General features: G+C 40.3%; 3 protein-coding genes across 3 annotated transcripts; all 3 read left to right on the forward strand.

The window, feature by feature from the left end:
* The first annotated feature begins 10,099 nt into the window (after positions 1–10,099).
* Positions 10,100–14,538, forward strand: LOC119742845 (low-density lipoprotein receptor-related protein 4-like). The gene is made up of 5 exons (XM_038219045.1): positions 10,100–10,433; positions 11,785–11,878; positions 13,141–13,380; positions 13,886–14,048; positions 14,412–14,538. Exons 2-5 carry the CDS (start codon positions 11,809–11,811, stop codon positions 14,536–14,538), a joined length of 600 nt encoding a protein of 199 aa, XP_038074973.1. The 5' UTR covers positions 10,100–10,433; positions 11,785–11,808.
* A 640-nt stretch (positions 14,539–15,178) lies between these two features.
* On the forward strand, positions 15,179–17,012 carry LOC119742846 (low-density lipoprotein receptor-related protein 2-like). The gene is made up of 3 exons (XM_038219046.1): positions 15,179–15,191; positions 16,261–16,518; positions 16,843–17,012. Exons 1-3 carry the CDS (start codon positions 15,179–15,181, stop codon positions 17,010–17,012), a joined length of 441 nt encoding a protein of 146 aa, XP_038074974.1.
* A 445-nt stretch (positions 17,013–17,457) lies between these two features.
* Positions 17,458–21,232, forward strand: LOC119742847 (P-selectin-like). The gene is made up of 5 exons (XM_038219047.1): positions 17,458–17,621; positions 18,111–18,314; positions 19,430–19,621; positions 19,755–19,863; positions 21,088–21,232. The coding sequence occupies exons 1-5, from the start codon at positions 17,489–17,491 to the stop codon at positions 21,230–21,232; spliced, it is 783 nt and encodes a 260-aa protein (XP_038074975.1). The 5' UTR covers positions 17,458–17,488.
* Positions 21,233–23,185: the final 1,953 nt, after the last annotated feature.

Raw genomic sequence — 23,185 nt, forward strand, 5'->3', positions numbered from 1 at the left:
CTTATTTTTAACCTCATTATATTGCAAGAGATTTCTAAAACTAGAACCGTTTACTGAAAGATGGTTTACTTGACGATACGACATCCAATTTTGTAAACAAACGTCACATGTGTAATACATGCATGCTCCACTAATGTATTGCCCGTGCATGCATATGGAAAACTTGTAATTATGTTAATGCACATATTGTGTTTACTGCTCATCACGCTAAAATTACTAAAGAAAAGTTTTAACTTCATGGGGGTAGCACCCCCCCCCCCCCACCGATTCGCCCATGCCTAGTCGAAACGACATATTTTCAGACACTAACAGTTCGATAGGTCAATAATTTACATGAAACAGTAGAATTCATGGGTAAACAGTAAAACTTGAAACGTTGGAAGCCATGGGCGTCGCCAGGAATTTTTCCATGGGGGGGGGGGGGGGGGCTAAAGCCAATATTTCCCCAAAATTCCTTAACTTGTTCATTATATTCTCAATTTATCATTTTTTTCGAGCGTGAGAAGAAAGGCATTTGCCCTAACCCCCCCCCCATCAAATTAACAGCAATATGGCTTCGCACCTCTTTTTCCTTGTTTTTTTCTTTTTCCCCCTTTTTTTTTGGGGGGGGGGTTTCGTTTGGGGGGGGGAGTCCCCCTTGCCCCCCCCCCCCCTTGCGACGTCCATGTTGGAGGCAAGCAAAACCTTCCCAGTCTGTCACAAAGCCCGTGACACATTGTGTTGCAATACTGTGTTTACATGTACAGAGTGAGTCCAGAGTGAGTTCACTATTAATTTAGTGAAGTTCTGCATGAAGCCCCTTCAAAATCCATGATATGAAAGCCCAATTCATAAGCTTTTTGTTAGTATAAGTATCATTTAAATCACTTATGTAATTTTGAAGTTACGAAATTTTAAACACAACTACCGTTTTAAAGTTCTGTCCACGGATCACAAATCAAAACACGAAAACAAATCACAGGTGGGTGAATTGTTTTCGTTTTGCTGAAAGAACGCACACCTTTTTTTGTGATCAAAAGACAGAAACGGTGGTTGTGTTGAAAATTCCGTAACTTAAAAAGTACTGATTTGATTTGAATGATTCTTGTACGGAAAGAAAGCTTATGAATTGCGCTTTCATAACCTTGATTTTGAAAGTGCTACATGCAGAACTTCTCTAAAACAATAGTCCCGACCTTAGGGTTTCGCTTTTTTTTACTCACCCTGTATTTCAAATGTAAATAGATATACATGTACAACAAGTCGGCGTGTTCACTATGGATTCTGAAATGATAGATTACCCATACGTTTTGTTGAATCGACTTTGGGAAGAAAAAAAGGGTCAGCAGGAGTCTATTATCACTGCCATTATAAAATCAATCACCCTTGCAATCTGATAAGCAGCCATTCAAGTGACAATTTAAAAGAAATACCGATTCATTGTATAGACGGATTTCAAGTTTGTATTTTTCCAAGCGAGCCAAAATGTATCCCACCTATACATGTACATTCTCCATTCAACCTCCTGCATGACGAGTTTGATACGTACTTTTGTGTTTTTGTATTGTTGTATGTATTATTCTCGAAAAGCTGTTATTGACTGTAAATGACTATTATTTCTTATATAAGAGGCAAGTTCCCTCTTTCCATGCCAAAATTCGAAAGTTATTTGGACAATTTTGAAATTGTCTGATTGAATATAGAAAAGTTTTGGTTTGATTAACAACTATAAAAATGCTATATGATATTACATCTTAAAATAAATCGATGTATACACTTTTGCAAAGTGGTTTTCTAATTTCAATCTCGAAGTTATTACTTAATTTGGGAAAATAAAGACGGAAAATAATCAGAATATACTACGGGGTGAGTCAAAAAAAGCAGAACGCAAACCCCCAAAAATATATTTCATATTTAAAAAAAATATATACCACCACAAATAATAATGACTGGAAAGCCATTGTCATAAGCAACCTTTTGATGATAACAATTAATGAAATTGCTCAATCTGTTCAAAGAAACTCACCATTTAAACCGCAATGACCCTAAAACCTGTTGGGTATTGTGTATTCTGACTCTTAGAAACAACCAAGAAAATAACAACGAATACTTGTTTCAACAACTGTCAACAACTGTAGTAGCCTACACAATATCTTTATTCACAACCCTGGTTAGGAAAAAAAATATGATTTATAGAATCCACTTTTTTTTTTTTTTAAGACGGGCCTTCAAAAGGACTTCGTTGAATATGTTTAACTTTTAAACTGGGTTTTTATCGTTAATGATGTTTCAGACAATTGTGACGACGATTCATCAAATTGCATTTTTGGACGAAAGAGGTTTTAGGGTCATTGTGTTTAAATGGTGTTATTGTGAAGAGAATCACACCGGAGAAAAGCACTGCGGTCACTCGGCAATCATTTATTCGCTTGAAACAGTCCAACAAGCATGGTTTAACAATCACATGTACAATTTTCCTGCTACCAGTACTAATGATTAACAGGTCCAAGTAACTACCAGCATGGCTAAATAAATTCCCATTGTTACCACTTACATGCTAACGGTTGTACAATTCCAATACTACGGATATTCCTACACCTAGAAGCGCAATTGCTTCACCCAAGTCCCAAGGGACTATACGGCTATCCCTACACTAATTTAGAAGCGCAATAACTTCTCACAAGTCCCAATGGACTACGGATATCCGTCCAGTTAGAAGCGCAATCGCTTCTCCAAAAGTCCCAATGGACTACGGATATCCGTACATGCAGTTAGAAGCGCAATCGCTTCTCACAAGTCCCAGGGGACTATAGATCCCTACATTTAAAAGCGCAGTCGCTTCTCGCCAAAATAAGCGCAATCGCTTCTCACAATTAGAAGCCGCGCCATCGTTTTTTGCAAGCTGATAAACGCTGCGGATGAATCACTTATCCGCGGCACAAGAGCCCATGGAGGGAGATTGGCTGAGATCCATCATTCCAAGGATAATGGACGTGAGCCAGCACCCCCGGCGATAGTGGCTCGTCCATTTGTGCTGACCCTTGGCCTACCACTCAAAATTTGACAAATGGACCATCTCACCTCTCTCTCCCTGGGCTCAAACCATCCAAACACCCATACCTCCATTTTTCCATTTTTTTTTTGTTGTGGCCTGGTGAACCAGTTGTGGCCGACTGGTAATTTACCGGAGGCAATACGACACCCTTAAGACATGTGATCAACTAATTATTGTTTCTCCACTAATCCTTGAATAAACCCAAAATCTAGTAAATTTATAATATACACATTACCCAATAATTTGGATCGTGCTGATCTGATTTCGCACCAAGCGTCATTATATGTTACAGCCTACTGTGGATAATTATTAACACAAACTGTGCTTTATCTAATTTGCCAACGTGACAATGCCACGTGTCTTTTCCTATTCCTCTGACCCTTTTCATGTTTAATTTAAATGTGTGTCCACTCAGTGGCGCCAGCCAACGTGAAGTGCAGTTAACGCCTATACAATCGTAAATCCGTAACGTGGAGAAACCAACTATACCGATAAGTCATCGAAGGTGTAGCGTTTTCAGATTATCAATTCTTAATTACCAATTCGTCTTAATTTTTAGTTAATTATCACACTTTAATTATCAATGTTCCTTTTGAACTTTTTAACGATTAATTCTCCTGAATGCATTATTCATCGTTTTCCTTGTATACACATACACCCACACAGTGCCTATGCAAATTGTGTAGTCCCTATACTTTTATACAGAGCAAATGACCTTCACTGCCCACACACAAGTCATTGGTCAGTTTCTTAGTACAACCAAGTTACTTTCAAGATCATTGTTTTAAGGAACTATATTACTCATTCCTAGTCATTTTTCTGAGACTCAATGAACTTGAAACCACGATATGATTAAGTTTTCCCATTCTTAAGTATTTCTTATTCCCACGACTTCCTGTTTCCACCAGTATATAAGTCCTAGCTGCTCCACTAGCAGTTCTTCATTCTATTCTGTTGTCTGTTTCAATTCCATTTCTATTCTGTTTTCTATTCTAGTCTATTTCAGTTCACCCAGTTCTCTTTGTCTCAATTCACTGTAACCAGTTCAATCGATCAATGTGTAAATAACATAATTGTTGTGGAATAAACAGTCACGGTAAACACAGTCCTCAACCAAAGAATTGTGTATCGACTCATCCATTCCCCAACAAATTGGTGACCCAGACACCAGTGAACACAGCAAATTGGCGATCCAGTGATACCGACATGATATGTAATTATAGCCAGGAGTTGATCGGGTTTTGTTTTATGAAAATTCTTGTAAGTTACTCCCACTGGCCACTGCACAATTACGATATGAGCGGCTACCGAATATTGTATAACAACCAATACCCCTTAGGCCTGAACGGCAACGTACTACTATTTGTTTTTAACCAACCTGGTTCAGCAATGCCTACCACAATTCAAATGTTAATCACAATTCAGTAGCAAAATATGTATAATCCCTTCAATAGTCATATGCCCTACTACACTACGAATCTAGCCAACCTGGTACACATAAATGATCGACTACAACTTCAGTAATGCAATCAACCTGGTTTGCGTTTACAACGTGAATATGTGACTCGATTGAAGACAACACTTAATTATATAAACCATAATTGTAGTGAACGACCGTGTTTGTAACCCGCACATATGACTTGTACTCCCCTTAAGTGTACTGCAGGCACCCATTCACAAGTATGGTTCATCTGATAACTCATGCGTTGACGTTAACTTAAATTTTACTTCAACTGGGGACAACCCCTAACCCCTAAGTCATGATCGGTTATGTGTTTCGAGAGCCACAATATGCCTTGACAATCTGGTGACTATTCTGTGACTGAATGCCCTTGATGAGCGTGTGCGGTAATAGTCTTAAGTATTTAGTTCCATATCGCCCCTATATACCTCGTAAGCTACTACATGTATCTCAGTCAACGAACTTTGACCAGGCGGCTCACCGCCATGCTTGGGCTTCATACAATATTGGATGCGAACACCATTCCTGCATTTACAATAATCGTAAGACTTCAACATAATAGCCGGCTCAACGTCCTGTGATGTGTAAGTGTGCGTGTGTGTGATCTTGCTTTAGCACACGTTAGCCTTGAAACAATAAGTTACCCCCTTGGACAACCCGTTGTCCCTACATTCAACAACCATTTGATACTCCGTCTAGAGTGTTACAAACTGCTGAATTACGGAATAACAATTGCCTGTTTTGGTTTGTTGTTAATCGTCCCCTTCACTGTGCCCCAAAATTGCCGGTGCTGAAGGGTACCGGACTAAAAGAGTTTATATATAGTCTGTCGCAGGGGCTGCACAAGTCCGTAAGCGCCTATAAGAGTTCGACTTGCGGAGGGTTTGTTGCGCGGCGTGCAACCACTCAAACCGTGATGAAAAATGTCCGACTCCTCGGTAGACATGTCAGGTTAAGCCCCGGGGCTTTTTAGCAGGGGCTGTCCGTCAATCGCCCGCGACATTCGAAAACCACCGTGTATGTGGCAATTGGGCAACGACACAAAACTGTCCGCACAAAATATGTCCGACAACCTGACGGCAACGCTTTGCCTCGACTCCCCACAGGCTGGTCTGCAAGTTCTGTGTTAAGTGCTGGTGAAACACCCACTACTCCTTTCAAAGCAAGGAATCTGCAGACTGCACTAGTGGTTCCCATTGCAAGTCACCGATCCTGTGGCCGGCCCCGCCGACCTTAACTCATCGGGATGAGGCTGCCGCCGCTTGCCATATCCTCGGGGTGCACCCTGTATGTGGATCAAAAACAGAGCTTTTGTGAGGGACCTAGTAACTATTACGGCAATTCGCATCTTGTCACAGATTAACAATTTTGCACTTTAATAACCTAATGTAGGCTCATGCCTGATCTCGTAGGAGCACACAAACCTTGTTAAGCCCTGAGCTGAGTGAACGGCATCGCTCCTCAACATTGCCCATCTGTGTATGTCCTCATATTAGGCTTATAAGTCCCATAGCAACCAAGCTGCTGACATGTGGACAGATTCAAACTAAATCGCAACCTGTGGGTTGGCACCCTACAACTCTCCTGTAAGACAAGGACCCCAATTGCCGCTCTTACTGCCCCGCTGGGCGGTACTAAGCAAACAAACACTAACCGGAAGGACCGGGGTGAGGGACAATTAATGATATGGACACTCCAGCGCCCAAAGCTCCTATCAGGAACTGATCAAAAAACGTCCCGATGTTTGTCTACTGGTTAGGAAATCATTGACAATGTCATAGAGACGACCTGTACCCAGTGAATGCACGTCCCCAAAATTATCCATATACGACAACAACTCTCACTGCTATCTACTGGTCAATGGCCATTACTAACAAAATATGAAACTCTCTGATAACCCATCGTTGACTATGACCTACAATATGGCCGGTTGCAGTGCCCTACTCACTTTAATACTCTGTTCAAATAATTTGCTTAGGCAGCACCTTGACTGACACGTGAGTGGCACCAAACTGTGCACACGCTAATGACAATTGCTCGTATGTAGGGCCTATGTATTGATTCATTTATTTATTTATCTATTTATGTACTTATGTTAATCTTCGAATGTACTAGTTAATCTTCCGCGGCCGTGGATTTCACCCACCCAAAGTGAAGGGGCCGGGGGCTCCCGCGTGCCTGCTTCCATCTGAGACTACTAGCCAGGAACTGGGAAAAGTGAAACGTATTCGTGTCTGGTGGCGCCCTTCCCGCCTCCCTATAGCCTACGCCATTGGCACCATGGCCTTTGCAAATATGGGAGCAATAAAATTGGCAACAATAGTTTTATCATAATGCTTCTGCTATCTCTGAGGCAATCCTCAAAGAACTGCACGCGAAAGCTTTCGGCATCCCTGATAAGGTGTAACTTTTGGTGACGTTATTTCATGTATGTCTCATACATTGGTATGCTGCATTCACGTTGTGTTAACCTACGCCTTTTCTCTATAGGGATTACCCGTAGTTTGTCTGCCCTACGCTTATAACTTACGAACGCTCACATGGCCTCATCAAATCCCCACAATCCTCTTCATATTAACGCCTGCTCTACGTTATTCTGATTGTAGTAAGATTTGCAATCCTTGATTCTAACCTGGAATTTCGACAAGACACTAACGGGGAAATCAGCAAGTACTAAGCAAAGCTGCATGCTAAACGCTCTCCAGCTCCACTAAAAGGAGGGTAGGTCTGAACATGTTGCTTGGGAGTGTGCGCTAATTCTAGGACAATCAGAAACTCACGAACATGCCTAGTCAACTCGGCCCAACACCCATTGTTATCTGAGCTTCAGGTATTACACAGTGGTAAAGGAATCTGCTCACCCGGTATGCATGAGAAGACACTCCACGGACTTGTGGCTCGCCGCCGGTTGTCAAAGTAACGCCGTGGTCCGGTCACGCCCGATTCTGGTGGAACGGTGAGCACGCCGTTTGTCTCGGGTTCCCATGCTCGGCCAGGGAGGGGAAAGCACACTGCACTGCTAAAGGAAGACTCGATGTCGTGATGTCCGAGTCCAGTCCTTGACCCACTCCGGAGTTTGGCCGGTCCGTCCGGCCAACAACTCTCTGTCGGCGTTGCTAGCCCATGCTCGCTCGTCTAGCCCCGACTCAATATCGTTCCAGACCGGATCATCCTCATGTCAAGCTTTCGGAATCGTCGCCTCGGCCAACCGTTTCGATACGTCTGGGACTCCACCTCCTCCCAGTTGGGCGGTCGCCTAGGCGATTAAACGGGGCGATCTGCGTTTGTATCGAACTACTTCAAGTCGGGCAAATTCTCGTTCCATGTTATTGCTGTTGTCATTCCGATAACAGTTAAAGAGTAGCAATGAAATAAGTCGATTTTCTGAACACTAAAATCCTGAAAAACGAGAGCCCCTACAATCATTGACTGTATCAAGCAAAAACCAAACCGAAACTGAGCGGTCTTTGTGCCCGTGCTCTGGCATTGCGCGCGCTCTGGCAACTTGAGCCATGAACTCATCATGACCGCCTGACAACCGATGCAGACCAGACATCCACTAGCTGCCTCCCAGCGCGCGCTCAATTTAGGGGCCATTCAGAATTTTCAATGTTTTAAAATTTCGACTTTTTTTTCCAAATTATTTTGACCCACCCACCCACCCCCCTAATTTCGATTAATAAAAAACTGAACATGTACATGTACATGCACTTGCACGTACATATACTTGAACATGAACATGTATACCCCTGTACATGTGTGTCTAGTTCAGTGACGGCGTGAAGTTGTCGGTCTTCCTCTTTTGCACTGGTGACCTTCAGTTTTCTTGTGTTTTGCCAGCTGATATGCTGTTGGGAATGACAGGTTGCAGTTTTGGAAGCCACAAAGATGACCGTGGCTTTGTCGTTTTCTGGATGAGGTGGATGACATGTGACATACGAGGTTGTGCCTGTCACGTGAGGTAGCTGAGAAAAACATTCGCTCGTACCCCCCCCCCCCGCCCTGTTTGCAGGGCGGGGGGTACGAGCGAAAGAAAAACATCAGGTTTGGGCAGACATCACATCCCAGGCTGCTGTCCTCGTAGTCTTGGAGTCCAGTGGTTGAATAGTCCAGTTTTTATAGCGATTGGTAATCGACGCCCGCGGCGTGTTATAGAGCCGATCTAGTACACCTGGTACCCTGCTGGCTCTGCACGGCCTAACCGCTACAAACGCCCGGTGTCCAAGTCTACTGAAAAACCACCTCCCTCTCATGCCACAGTGGGTCTAGCAGTCCTGAATCCTTCAATTTCAATATGATTTTGCACACCTCCTAGGGAGTTAGGGATATACACGTACATGACGTACATGTGCAGTATATACAGGGGACGAAGTTGGAAAAGAAACGCGCATCGCGATATCGGAATGCTTGCGCGTAGTTCAGGCAAGTCAAAAGATCTATCTTTCTTTGTTTTTTAAATCTTTTTTCCATGGAAAGTGAATTTCGATTTTCAATAATTAAGCTTGACCCACCCACCCACAATTTGGAAAAAAGATCGAAATTTTAAAACAGTGAAAATTCTGAATGGCCCCGTACTTCGCCCCTCTCGACACTCAATGTGTGACCGCGATGTGACCTTTCACAAAGGGGCCTGCGCTCGATTGAGAGCGCAAGCCGTGTTCTTTGAACGGATTGAGCAATTTCAGTAATTGTTTTCATCTAAATGTAGCTTATGAAATTGGCTTTCTGAGTCACTATCATTTTCGGTGCTATTTTTTTTTTAATGAAATATAATTGTGGGTATGGGTTCCGTTGTTTTTTTTTGACTCACCCTGTATGAAGACGACTTTCAAAAGTCGTGATAAGTGAAAGAGAAAAATGGATCTCTTCAATAATTTTATCACCAGAATTAGGCAGCACAGGTTCAGCATCACGAACAATGCTGTATTCATGCCGTTTTACATGAACATTTAAAGCAGTCCCCTACTTCCCATTTCATAATCTCTAGCGAGAGAATCATCAAAGAAACCCATCCACAGAAATACCAGAAACGAATCCGTTTTGACCCCTGGATGACAGCATTGTTCGTCAATTATTTTTCTACAATTTCCTCTTGTAGGTCATTTTATTGTTTATGACAACGCGTTCATGGTGAGTAATTGTAAAACGAAAGGGATGGGACTTTTTTTGTTACGGCAGAGTAATTTCTATATTTAGTCCAAAGATGATATCAGGTCATACGAAACTATTTCATTTGATATGGTTTCCATTACAATGATAAAACTCCGGCTCGTGGCCAGGAAATTCTGGAACATCTAAATCATCAAATGAAACATTCAAACATAAGTTAAAGTAGACTGACGTCGAATTTGGCGTTGGTCTTTCGACCCCCCCCCCCACCCCCGCTAGGGTCCCGTGCCTGTATTCTTATATAAACCCAATTCATATCAGTATTGAGGCTAAGTGTGTTTTTTTTTGTCTATACTTCATAATGTGAAGTTGTTTTTATCACTGTTATGGTTAAAACTAGATCCTTTGTATTTTTTTGTATTCTTAAATTTAAAATAAAACAGGAGACTTTTACAATAACATTGGCGAATTGACCATATCTCGAACCCCGGAAAAAAAGTTTCGAATTTCGGCCTGCATAAAGGAACTTGCCGTGAGAAATATTCCTTCGTCGTCAGTTATTATAAAGGGAGTGCAGCGTTAGATTTCTGACACGAAACACCAGTTTCATTCTTGAAATAAACGATTTGATTGAAAATCAACGTGATTTATGGCTTCGCTATCCCCAATTTGAAAGTCACTGTTATACGGCGCACGCGCATTTCTCATCTCGCAAAGGGAACTCATTATGTAAAATGCGTGACACTGTGGTTAGCCCGCTCCTTTCGCAAACTTTCACTGACAGGATTGGAGCATTTCATCAAAAAGGAGTGCAGCACCAACGACCATGTAAGTGAACCTTTTTTTATTGCGTATTTGTTAAAAACTTTCTAACGATTTTCAATACTAAATCACGCTTACAGAACTTTGATTCTTTGTTTGAGTTTTTTTCTATTTTAAGACCAATATGTGAAATCCACTCAAACGTTGAAATTGTAGCAGGCTGTACAGGGGAAGGTACTACGTGTCAAAAACGCATGGCCTAATTTTGATTCAAAATAACTCTGTTGTTTACCAATGAAATCAAACCATCATTTTAGATCATGTAAACAAGGCATAACAAATGTTATGGAGCAAGTGATATGTAACGCCAAACGAAAAAAAAATACTCACTTTCAGAATGTCGATACAGTACTGGAGACGGTGGCAAGAGGAGCGTGCAAAAAGCTTCCGAAGGAAGCAGGATCACCCATGGTGTCACTGCACACCTCCTTTATCATGAGTTAAGCCAAATGACCGAGGAGGTGTGCAATGACATCATGGGTGATCCTGCATTCCTGGAAGACGCTAAGTCAAATGTGGTAGATTCTGAAAGTAAGTATGATGAAACTCGCTCCCCGAAGTTGTCACGCCTCGTTTACATGATCTGAAATTTTGGTGTAATTCCATTTGTAAACAACAGAGTTATTTAGCAACAAAAGTATGTAGGACATTTCTTTTGACACGTAGTACAAATTCATCCACTTACTTTGTTCCACCTTAGTGCTTTAGACCTATCAATCATAATTGCATAATAAGCTAATTGACTGAATTTCGGAGTTCACCGAGAACGAAGAAAAATGTTAATGTCTCTTCCAAGGACAATCAATAAATGTGCATGTGTAACTTCACTGCTACGTAGAAACAACAAAAAGATGGACGAATAAAATTAATATATGTGTAAGTAACCTGCAATGTTCAATGGTTAGCGGAAAATGTGGTATATAGTCCGCACCTCATAGTTATTTCGCTGCATATCAATCATCGTTGTTTCCCCCTCACCCAACAACAGACCACCCTTATCAAAATTAGTTGCAAATATGTCAACTACCATATGACGGAAAAATCCAGAAAAAAACCTCGTTAAAACATGTGAACTTCCGCATTGTTCATGCGGTGAGGTCTTACTAGTGAATCTTAGTTTGAGTACAGGAAGTCCCCAGATATGTTGAGGCATATGACATGGTTATCAACGGAAATCATAACATAATATATTTCCGGGTTAAGTTTCCGCTATGTGTTTTTCCTATTCACAAATGGCTCGAACACATTTTGCGAGAATTAAAGAGGAATGTTCATCATGCATAAAGGAATGTTCAACTTCAGCCGAATTGGATTATTCCTTTTTTTATCAAAATGCATTTTTTTTGTGTTCCTGTAGTGTACACTAAGTTGTCAAAGCACCATGGATATGATGAAGTTGTTGCTTACGCTTGTTCTGATGATGGATATGTCCTTCCGATTCGCAGACGCGGGTGAGCATGTTTATTTCTCATATAACCTTGTTGTTTGATATTAATCAACCAATTCTGATATTACCGAAGAAGATGAAAGTATTTTGTCCGTTTCAGAGACTTTTCAGATCCGTTCACGTATAAGCTCGGCTCGGTTTGGCGCGGATCAAATCGACTTTGGGTTTGGTCAGGCGTTTTATTTTCATTTTTTTATTCAGGTAAACAAAATGAAAGGTTATGTCGCGGCTTTTATGCGTTGATGGGACTTCTTCCTCGATTAGTTTATTCTTTATTGTTCTCAATACCGAAACACCGATTCCTGCTTGATACGAAAAATACTATATCTGTGAGTCACAGTTGGAAAAAAGATAATAATAAATTCACAAAAACAAAACGTTTACTCAAAATAGTAATTGAACAAATACAGGGTGAGTAAAACAAAGCGGAACCCAAACTCAAAAATTACATTTCATATTTAAATAAATATATAGCAACAAAAATAATAATGACTAGAAAGCCAATTTTATAAGGTACTTTAGATGAAAAATATTACTGAAATTGCTCAATCCGTTCCAAGAATATCACCAATTAAACACAATGACTCTAAAACCTCTTTCGTCAAAAAAAAGTGATTTCAAGAATCGTCGTCACTATTGTCTTCAAACATCACCAGTCATAAAAACCTCAGTTTAAAAGTTAAAAATATTCAACAAAGTCCTTTTGAAAGTCCGTCTTTGTTCGACGCAATGACCCTAAAACCTCTTTCGTCCAAAAAAGCAATTTATTGTGTATTCTGACAAAGAAAATGACACAGAACACTTGTTTCAACAAATGTGAACAACTGTAGCACACAATATCTTTATTAACACCCCTGGTTGGCGAACGATATGATTTATAAAATCCACTTTTTTTTAAAGACGGGCCTTCAAACGGACTTTGTTGAATATTTTTAACTTTTAAACTGAGGTGTTAATCACTGGTGATGTTTGAAGACAATGGTGACGACGATTCTTGAAATCACTGTTTTTAGACGAAAGAGGTTTTAGAGTCATTGTGTTTAATTTGTGATATTCTTTGAACGGGTATGAGCAATTTCAGTATTTTTTCATCTAAAGGTAGTCATGAAATTGGCTGCCCAGTCTTATTATTTTTGGTGCTACATATTTTTTCTAAATATGAAATATCATTTTTGCGGTTTGGGTTCCGCTTTTTTGACTCTCCCTGTACTTAATTGGCTGCATGTTGTGCATCTAAGAGGATACGACTCCTCTTCGATAACGCAGGTGATTTTGCACTCCTTGTTGACATTGCCAATGCCACCATCTACGCGGGTAGCATGAGCCAGAGGCTGGCAGACGCGGAGGCCCTGCCACTCAGCGGTTTAGTCAGCCCCGTAGCCGTGGACTACGATCCGGTAGAGAAGATGGTGTACTGGACTGACAAGGGCAGCCAACCAACTCACAAGATCTCACGAGCGCGCCTTGATGGCAGCAACCAAATGATAGTTGTAGAAGATCTTCGTAGTAAGTTTGAACAGCTTTTTTTTTTTTAAAGAACACTTACTATTCAAATTTGAACTTATACAGAGAATTGTTCCGCTGGCAACCTGCTGTCAAAATTATAACAGGTGAAAAATCTACAATTGTCATGTTCCCGCAATAATTATTGATTACACCCTAGCGGTTCGTTCGAGTGGTAAGACATCTGTACTGTACATGGTAGGCATGAGGTCGTGGGTTCGAGATTCACCGGATAAATCTGTGAATTATGTTTTTCACAATCGCTCGGGCCAACACTGAGTATACAGTGTTTATGAATGCTCGGTGAGGATAAAACCCTATATTGAGTCTAACTTAACTCTGCTCATTTGGTTTCATGGGTCGGTTTATGGTGTACTATATAGGTCAGTTATACATGGCGTCAGTTCGATGCAGGTTTCACTTCAGTCCGTCAGAGTTTCTTTGGCTTCTAATTAGTGTTTGTGAAAGTCTGACGTGTAATCCTTCTGACGTGTAATCCTTCACGCAGCACCACTGGGAATGGCTCTGGATGTGGAATCTAGAATGCTGTACTGGTCAGATTTTGCTTTGGAACACATCGGCCGTGCCCGAATGGACGGGACTGGGAGCAAGGAGATTATTGTTGACAATCTGGACAGTCCTCAAACCATAGTTGTTGATCACCGCAATGGGTGAGCAATTTTGTCGCGTCTGTCCTTTGTATAGTAACTGATTGTCAAATTTGATAACTGATCATTTGATAAATCACCAAATAAACCACAGGGGAAACTGACTAGATACACCTTTAATCCGGATGTCACTCCAGAAATCTCTATGTGCATCTTTTATTTAATATTGACATAGGCCTAAATCTAAGAAATTAAAGATGACCTTTCCTGATTCTAAATAGATTGTTTGTTTCCGGAGATTATATATTGTTATTCAAAAATACAATTACTCAAAATTTAAGTGACATGAATCGACAATGTCGTGCTAGTAAATTTACATATACACATGCACGGTACCATTTTCACTGCATGTATTTCTCCCTTCAGACACATTTACTGGACGGACTGGGGGCTTTCTCGGATTGAGAGAGCCAACCTGGATGGAAGCAGTCGACAGATAATCATTGAAACTGACTTGGGCATTCCGCACGGGGTCGCGATTTACGGCAAGTAATCATGAAAAGTATATTAATAGAACTTCGCCAGATTCTTGCTCACAGCCACAATAAACGATTATTGAATTGTTAAATACTCTCAATAATACAAATTGGACAATCCATTTTTTTTTCTTGTTATTTTTTCTGAGTAATTACTTTATGTGTGTCTTTTCGTTTTCTATAAGTTTAGATATACAGGATGTCCCCCAAAAAAGTAACTCACAAATAAAGGGATAACTTGACCAAGCTTTGAACTCTGTGACCAACTTGGCCCACCTGGCAGCACTTTTTGATGTTTGTTTTTTAAGACGGTTTTAAGACCGTCCGGACGACGATACAGTAAAGTCATACCCCCCCCCCCGGCATAACAATATGGATACGCTACTGGGGCTGGAGCATTACCTTGTGCCCACCAAAACTGGCCGGAAGGTACCATTTCCTTGACTTTCAAAATACAACTAGAGTTGCAGCTCAACATCATTAATTGACAGAAAGTTCTGGTTTGTTCATGTTTCATGAAGTTAAATGTGTCTTGGACGGTGGACCTACTTGTCTTATTTCCTGAAATGCTCAAAATGTTTTACACCAAACTGTCCCAAGAGGGTTTTTATATACCATGTTCAAGACAATGGAGCTAAGTGATGCATGAGCAGAGGAATGCATTATAGAGGTAATGGCAGATCCAGAACACAATATTTGGGGGGGGGGCCCAAAACAATTCGCCCCCAAAAAGTGGGTCCAAAAAATGACGGCGTGGTGTTCGGGGCCCTCTTAAGGGCCCAAAAAAAATTTTTATTTGATTCTAGATGCTCTGTGGTGCGATCTGAGGCAATTGCTGACCACTTTGACCAATGTTATTTGAGGAAAAGATGATTGTATACCTATTACCTGCCTTTATTGCGACGTCACTTAAACAAAAATGGTGGTTTTTTTGGGTGGGCAAGGGGCCATGGGGGAGGGGGCATGGGCCCCTTCACCCACCCACCCCTGTGATCCGCACTTGTATAAAGGTACTATTGGAAAGCTTACTGCACCTTGTTTAGGCCAAAAAAAAAATCGTCTCCGGTTTCTGGTATGCGCGCGTCGCCGTAGCCATGCGCGTCGGCATGAAAGATGATTTCTCAAAACCGCCAAACTCACTGATTTGACTGGAATCCTGCTACTGCACAATTTTAACGTGTTTTTAGATGGGGTTATGATCGAGAACAAGCTTTATGTGGCCTCTCTGGACTCCCATATATTTGCACTAAGTTTAGTCGAGCACCATTTGCAGTCATCAGCCGACATTTGAAGCAAAAAAAGTCAGGTAAAAAAAAAAAGCCGCGTCGCCGCACCACTTTTTGGACAAGCTCCATACCAGAAACCGGAGACTTATTTTTTTTGGCCTTATGATTAATCCATAGTATTTGTCAATACGTTCATGGCTTAATCGTATTATCCCTTTATTTGTGGGTTACCTTTTTGGGGGAGGGGCACCCTGTATACATTGTTAGCCTCTTCTTTGAGAGTAAATTGCTGAAATCGTCGGTCTTCTTTTAAAGCTCTATAATAATGTTGTTTCCTTTTATTTTTACTATGTGAAAGATCATCAAATTTCGCAGCATTTTAAATGACTAGGAAGGCCAGCTGGATGTGGACTAATTGTGCCAATTGTCTTCTCAGAATACCATCCCAATTGGGCCAGAGCACAATGCATTTTAGCATTATCATTGTGATATAATATATATTTTTTACGATAGGAAGTCATTTGTACTGGTGCGATGCCTTTCTGGACAAAATCGAGCGCAGTGACCTTCGAGGTAACAACAGGGAGCTTGTGTTGAACACAACTAACCTCCTCCAAATCCATCCTTTCGATTTGGCCGTGTACCAAGACAACGTGTATTGGACAGACTGGCGTTACACAGCCGTCATTCGTGTCCACGTGAACGGCAGGGGCTTAGATATATTCAGTCCAGCGTTGTTGCAGTTGGCTGGGGGAATTCATATCCAAGAAGGTTTGATGTCCCTTTTATTTTTGTTTAGTAATTCAAATATGTCTTCAGACTTTTTAATATGCCGCGAATACTTCCTCCCCCCCCCCCATTTGTTTGTATTCCTCGCAAAGAAAGAAAGATCAAACTTGAGCTGAGGAATCACCTAACGTTTTCTCTCCGGAATCGTGTCGTGCGCAATTGAAACATTTCCTTCTTTTTCTCCACGTACATTCTGTCAATAACTGATTTTCAGCCCTGCCTTTAAATGTGTGCCTGCCCTCAATGACATTCTGTTTTCAAAACCTGATGAGATCTGTGAGAAAAAAAATATGTGTTTCTTTGCAGAGCCTGATTTTTGTGATAGTTCCCCTTGCAACCACGGAGAGACCTGCATGGACGTCGTCAACGGATTCACTTGTCTGTGCCCTTCTGGGTCCCCTGCATGTTCAAGTTCTGGCGGTACTACAATTTGCGTCTTTATTCTAAAGAAAATGCCGATGTTTCAGAATAAATAGAAACCGTTTTAAAAAGGCAGTTGATGTTAAACCCGCTAATCATGCTTACCTACGAAAGCCCGTTAGTGCCAACATTTTTTTTGTTTTTTTAAGTTTTGTTTTTTTTTGGAAGATTTTTTGTTGGGGGGGTTTAGGGGGGAAAGGTTTTTTTTTTAACTTAACGATACGTGGGAAACTTTTGGTACGCGGGCATTGCCGTACTTCATGTCCATTATGTACAAGAACGATTTCAGGCCATAGCCGAAGTGCCGTTTCTTGGTCCATTGTTTCATAAAGGCCGCGCAGTTTATTTTTGGTAACTTTTGGAGATGTTTTTTTTTTTAATGGGGGGGGCGCCTGGGGGCGACGAGTTTTGAAAGAGGCGCCACGTCCCCCCCCCCCATCCCCTTGACTTCGCCGCTGTACATACCACCTTTTAAGATGGCTTCTGAATGCATCGATCTATACTGAGCAGTTAACGTAACATGTTGTAATGAATGTCTTCCTTTAACTGCGGTCCAGACCTCTGTGACAGTGGACCGTGTGTTAACGAGGGAACTTGCATTGATGTACCCGGCGGATTTACCTGTCAGTGCCCGGCTGGCTACGACGGACCAACATGTGACAGCGGTAAAGTTTCAAGTGATCATGGTGCACTCCCTAGTCCCCCTTTTATGAAGGAACCATAATTATGCACGCTATTGTACAATACATCTGCCATGAGTCAGATTATCTAGCACAAAGCTTTCGCCATCGAAGGGGACCTTCGTGATAAATTTGATACATTGGCGGATCCAGGGGCCAACGGGATCATGGCCCCACCTCATCCCCACCCCTGAAACTTTGTATTTGTTTTTTATTAAGGAACAGTGACGATACCTTTTTGCCTTAAATGTTCAGGAAATAAATTAAAACGCTGCGTGCCTCCCTCGCATTTTTAACCATCAGCTACACATACCTTTTAGTTTTAATAATTCAGTGTTGAAATAGCCGAGATACTATATACTTAATCCCCTTCCCCTTTTTGAAAAGAAATGCTCAAGCGCTCGAGGTCCCAAACATTTGATTGTAGGATTGGTCAGGTTTCATCTTAATTTTTCTCCCTTTCCCTTCGAATAGTTGCTCGCTGCTTGCTTACCAATGACCAATCGGATGTTCTGATTGTGGTATCGGTCGAGCAGGCTGTATACCTTCCTGGTGACTTGATTGAGTATGGTTGCCCTGACGGATATCACCTCAGCGGGTCCGCCACGAGATATTGTCGGTCAGACTTCTCGTGGTCCGGACATGAGCCTGAATGCGTCATGGAAGATCGGGCTTCTAGTAAGTGTATCATTGTCAGGAGACATAATTAGCGACACTGTTTATTCGAGACCACAAATCAACTGGCCTGACAGAAAACTAGTTACTGGTTTGTCGTTACTTGTTACATTAGTAGATGATTCACTATTAAAAGAAAGCTTACTTTTTGGTGAATGTTTTGGGGATATTTTTTGTTGTTGAATTTTCAGTTCAAGTTTCTAATATTGATATAACCAGTAGGCGATTTTGTCTAACAACATTTTATTACAATCATTTTATTCCAGCAATTAATGCAGTTCCACAACTTAATCATTTTAAGGAAAATATACTTTTAAAGGCCTTTCAAATTGATTTAGGAAACTGCTACGTTTGTTCTTACATCATTTTGTCATATCTTACTTGAGTGATTATTTTTTAATTAACTATATTTTGTAGTCATGACACTCACTTCCCGAATTTTTAATTCTCCGTGCACCAAGCCGACCTTTCCTTTCCTTTCCCTCAAATGTACCGTAAAACATTTTACATCTGTTACCTGTGATCCAGGATGAGTAATGCCACTCTTACTTTTTCCTTTTCTCCAATTCATATTCCTGATCGACTTTACTTGAGATGTCTTGTAGTAAAAGTTGTTCCAACTCTTTGAGAAGTTGCTCCAGAATATCGTTATTAGTACTTTCAGATTGATGTAGTTCGAAAAAGGTTGGAAATGCGATATGCCAATTAAGGTCGATCTGTTTTGGATACACGTGCTTGGCTAGTGCAGGAATTATATCAATATGTTTGGAAACATGATACCTGGGGGGGGGGGCAACGATTTTTTTTATGCATTGGGGGACCCCGAGGGGAGGGGGGCATTAAAAGCCGTGCAAAATAGGGAGATTTTCAAGCCTTTTTTGACAAGTCGTATCAGAAAAATTGCTTTTTACTCTTAGATTGAGGTACATTGTTGTTGTTTGAAAAAGGTTCGGAAAGCTTTAGGCCAATGAAGGTCGATATGTTTGGATACACGGGCTTCACTAGTCCAAGAAGTTAGTGGCAGTTTTGTTTTAAATATATTTGTGCCACTCTGCGCTCGTCTCATTGATATACTATAAAGCTTACAAATGCAACTATTTTCCTCTGGATTCGAACAGCTGCCCACTGCGTGCTCACCCTCAACTCATCCGATGTCCTCACGATAGTAGCAGGTCAGCAGGCTGTATACCGTCCTGGTGACTCGGTCGAGTATGGTTGCCCAGACGGATATCATCTCCGTGGGTCCGCTACCAGGATCTGCCAGGCGGATTCAAAGTGGTCCGGGCAGCCAGCAGAGTGCCTCATGACGAGTAAGTAAACAGTAATGTTTCTATGCATACATTAATAATTATAATGATGAATATTCTATGACCATGCTTGCCAGTTTGATTATTGAACCAAATGAGAGAAACCTTTCACGTGATTTTCTTACTTGTGTTTTAGGTTTGAGAAGTGATGGTCGTGCAGTACCTGTGGTACCCATTGTCAGTGGTATAGGGGTGGTCATCTTCTTTGCTGTAGTTCTGGCCATTGCTATCACTGTCTTCATACGGTAGGTGGAATTCACTGCCACTTTTCTACTTTATAACTCAACCAATGGAAAAAAAAATATTTTCACTAGTCTTGTTACATTGCCATACGACAGATAAAACAAAAACCTGTGGTTTAAACCGGCCTGTTTATCGCGAATAATAGTATCTTAAAAAATACGATTCAATGAAAATGTTAATCTTTCAAAATGTATCAACTGGATCTATTACTTCGTTTATTAATGTAAAATGTCTGGGCGTAGACATAGACGCATATTGATGGAAAATGGATGAAAAAAAGATGGAAAACCAGTGGAGTTATACGTTCTTTCACTTATCCCTTCAAAACCTCCTTAAAAGGGAATGTACAACATTTGCTCTTGCTTCAATTTTTAGTAGTAAATGGACTTAGGAGATAAGAATATTATAGCAAATATTGTTAAACTGACTTCTTTCACGTTTTGGGCTTGAAGATGCTGGAAAAGCAAGAAAAACATCATGTTCTTGTAGTCTAGTTCCCTGACCTACTTAAGATGAAACTGAGCAGTTTGTTGACTTGGGAAATTGTAAGGTCAAAGAATCAGGCCGGCAGACTTTTACCCCTACACAGGTGTGTAATCAACGCAAAGAAAATGCAAAAAAACTAATAATAAAAAAATTCAGAGCAGTTTTTGAGAAAAAAAAGCCAGCTTTCTCCAACGCTGGTCGGCCGACCAGCGTTTGAAAAAACCCACAATTTTTCTTGAAAATGTCAACACACAAGGAGCCACGATTTTACAGGGTTTTAAAAATGTCGTTCCCTTACAATCCAAGATATTTCGTGATAATATGATCCTTTCGTTTTTGGATGTTTGCAAATGTTGTATATTCCCTTTAATTCTCTACCTTATCATTATACCGAACTGTCCTGTCACAATAGCTTATCTGTATTCCAAATTGGATAGCCTCTAGCTTAAGTTGATCGATTTAATTTATTGACGGTCAACTCTAAAGCTACTCATGGATTATGTATCGAATCATATTTTTATCACAATTTCCATCTTCTAGAAAATGAAAAACAAAAAGTTCGGGTGTTAATACACTCGTGGTTTTCTGCTGCCAGATTTTAATAACTAATAACATTCACGTAAAACAATACTTGGTTTCTATAATGAAATTCTACATAAGTAGGTTGTGTATTATTTGCTGCTATATTTAAAGTCTCAGGTGACATCCAATTTCTGTTATTCCCAAATTTGATGACACAGCAAGAGGACAGCTAGTTACGGGGACGAGTTGGTTAACACTCCTGACGTCGCATACCGTACCTCCAAGGATCTCTTCATGGGGGGAACATATGCAGAAGCCAAGGAAGCCACCAATGAACCAATCTACCAGGACTCCATTCTCTAGAGATATCCCGTCCAAGTCTAGCCCTAAGAAAACATTCATACATGAAATCAAGATACCAACCGCAAGCAGTAGAGCAATGCAGGAGTCGCCATTTCTTTTTAAAGATCAAATTTGAAATGGTGTATAATCATCATGTTAGGCCTATTATCAAGATTCTTAAATTTTTTTACGACGAAATAATATTAATGACGTTTAACATGTACTCAAGAAATGTGTTTGTCAACTGCAAAAAAAGGTACTCGAGAAAACACACTCAAAGCGAGTGACATTTAAATATTACCTCTTTATGTATTATTTCATAATAGGCAATTGAATATCAAAGGAAACATTCAGCTCATTTTATTTTTAGATTTGAATCTCATAAACTTGAAGTGGAAGGGACGAAAGTATCAATTTATTCATATAAATAGGCTTTATTCGACACGAAAACGTTATAAATATGAAATTTTATTAATCTTAATCAGTGGTTGATGTTTCTTTGGAAAGTACTCCACGCATGAAATTGTGTCAGCTTTAAGGAGCCATGTCATATTGTAATGCAATCATTGAAAATACGTCTTTGTGTCCCATTTAACCTTATTATAAAATGTCGATTGCCACTTTCGAAGGTATATTGTGGTTCTGTTATAGGGTTATGTGCTAACGAACATTTCCATGTGATGTCATTTCAGGCAGAAACCTCCATGTCACAGCTATTTTAGTACCAAAAGTTGCTAAAAGTTAGAATAGCTTGCTGCCGTAAATTGTGTTTTCTTTGGTGATGCATTTTTCTGTCAGTATACATGACAATATGCATGAATGAGCACACTTTCCTAACAAATGTTTTAAGTCCGTATAACTTTTTGGGTTCACAATTTGAACAGAAAACTTCTAAACTGAACAGTGTCTTCCAGAAATGGCTCACAGCAGCAGCGCCCTCAGATGTTCAGAAAAGCATTAATTAAATGTTTTAAAAAAATAGCCAAAAGGGATGTCGAATAGCTTTGATACATTTAAGAGTAGAAAGTTGCACAAAATGTCTTCCACAGAAAATTCTTCTCGTAGATCCTGTATTGTATCTATAAGGTGTATTTTGAAATGCTAAACGCTATGTTAACAAGGAAAAGCGAATCTGAATGTATATTGCTGTTGATTACATAAACGGATTATTGCTAAAACAATTATGCTCGTGGATAACCAATTTTGCATGTTAAATATGTCCTCGTAAATGAGATACTAAAAAAGAACCTGTATTTACAAACAGCGCCCTCTATTGATTTGTATTATATAAAGTTGTACGTCAAACAATCTTAATGATGCTCTTATAATTTGCCTCTTTTATGCGTTTGTCTTGTCAAATAATTAAATTTACACTAGATGCAAATTACATTTTTACTCGAAGTGAATTAAAAAACAAAATATTCTTTTTTGGTTTTAAAGTTATCGACCATCTCTGAAAGAGTACGGTGATTTGCAGTCATAAAAGTAATAGGAATGGGGGATTGGAAAGGGGCGACTTTATAAAATTCGAATTATTGGCTTCCAGACAAAAAATCAGCTCTCTCAGGGCAGGTTTATTTTGGCGCAAAATAAGAGCCATTTTTAGATAGTTGCAGAGGCCCAAAATCAAAACAAAATATTGTTTTCGTTAAAATAAAACATAACAATTAAAAATTCGATGACAAAAAGATTCGTAGAGCTCCTTTCGATTTTAGACTATATGTACACATTTGGAACTAAACAATAGATTACGTGTAAGAACTAGTACTTGTTCACCTGGTTTATTCAGCCATGTTAGAAGCCTGGATTGTAACTGTGTCACAACTGAGGGCGCACTTTAGTATACTGTAAATGCATTACTGAGTGCGGGAGCATACATTACAGTTTGGTTCATTGTAGACTCTGCATGTTTTGCCTTTCAAACCGTTCACAGTCCGCTTATGTGTGACATTATTATTATTCAAACAGGCGCTG

This window comes from Patiria miniata, unplaced genomic scaffold (assembly GCF_015706575.1).
Source record: "Patiria miniata isolate m_02_andy unplaced genomic scaffold, ASM1570657v1 HiC_scaffold_6, whole genome shotgun sequence".
Classification (NCBI taxonomy): domain Eukaryota; kingdom Metazoa; phylum Echinodermata; class Asteroidea; order Valvatida; family Asterinidae; genus Patiria; species Patiria miniata.

What these genes read in the sequence shown, in the direction of transcription:
- LOC119742845 (XM_038219045.1), top strand. Translation starts at nt 11,809, where the DNA reads ATGGATATGATGAAGTTGTTGCTTACGCTTGTTCTGATGATGGATATG. An exon ending in CTTCCGATTCGCAGACGCGG is followed by an intron (nt 11,879 to 13,140) that starts GTGAGCATGTTT and finishes TCGATAACGCAG; the next exon opens with GTGATTTTGCACTCCTTGTT. An exon ending in AGTTGTAGAAGATCTTCGTA is followed by an intron (nt 13,381 to 13,885) that starts GTAAGTTTGAAC and finishes TCCTTCACGCAG; the next exon opens with CACCACTGGGAATGGCTCTG.
- LOC119742846 (XM_038219046.1), top strand. An exon ending in GGGAATTCATATCCAAGAAG is followed by an intron (nt 16,519 to 16,842) that starts GTTTGATGTCCC and finishes GTTTCTTTGCAG; the next exon opens with AGCCTGATTTTTGTGATAGT.
- LOC119742847 (XM_038219047.1), top strand. Translation starts at nt 17,489, where the DNA reads ATGTCTTCCTTTAACTGCGGTCCAGACCTCTGTGACAGTGGACCGTGT. An exon ending in CATGGAAGATCGGGCTTCTA is followed by an intron (nt 18,315 to 19,429) that starts GTAAGTGTATCA and finishes GGATTCGAACAG; the next exon opens with CTGCCCACTGCGTGCTCACC. An exon ending in AGCAGAGTGCCTCATGACGA is followed by an intron (nt 19,622 to 19,754) that starts GTAAGTAAACAG and finishes CTTGTGTTTTAG; the next exon opens with GTTTGAGAAGTGATGGTCGT.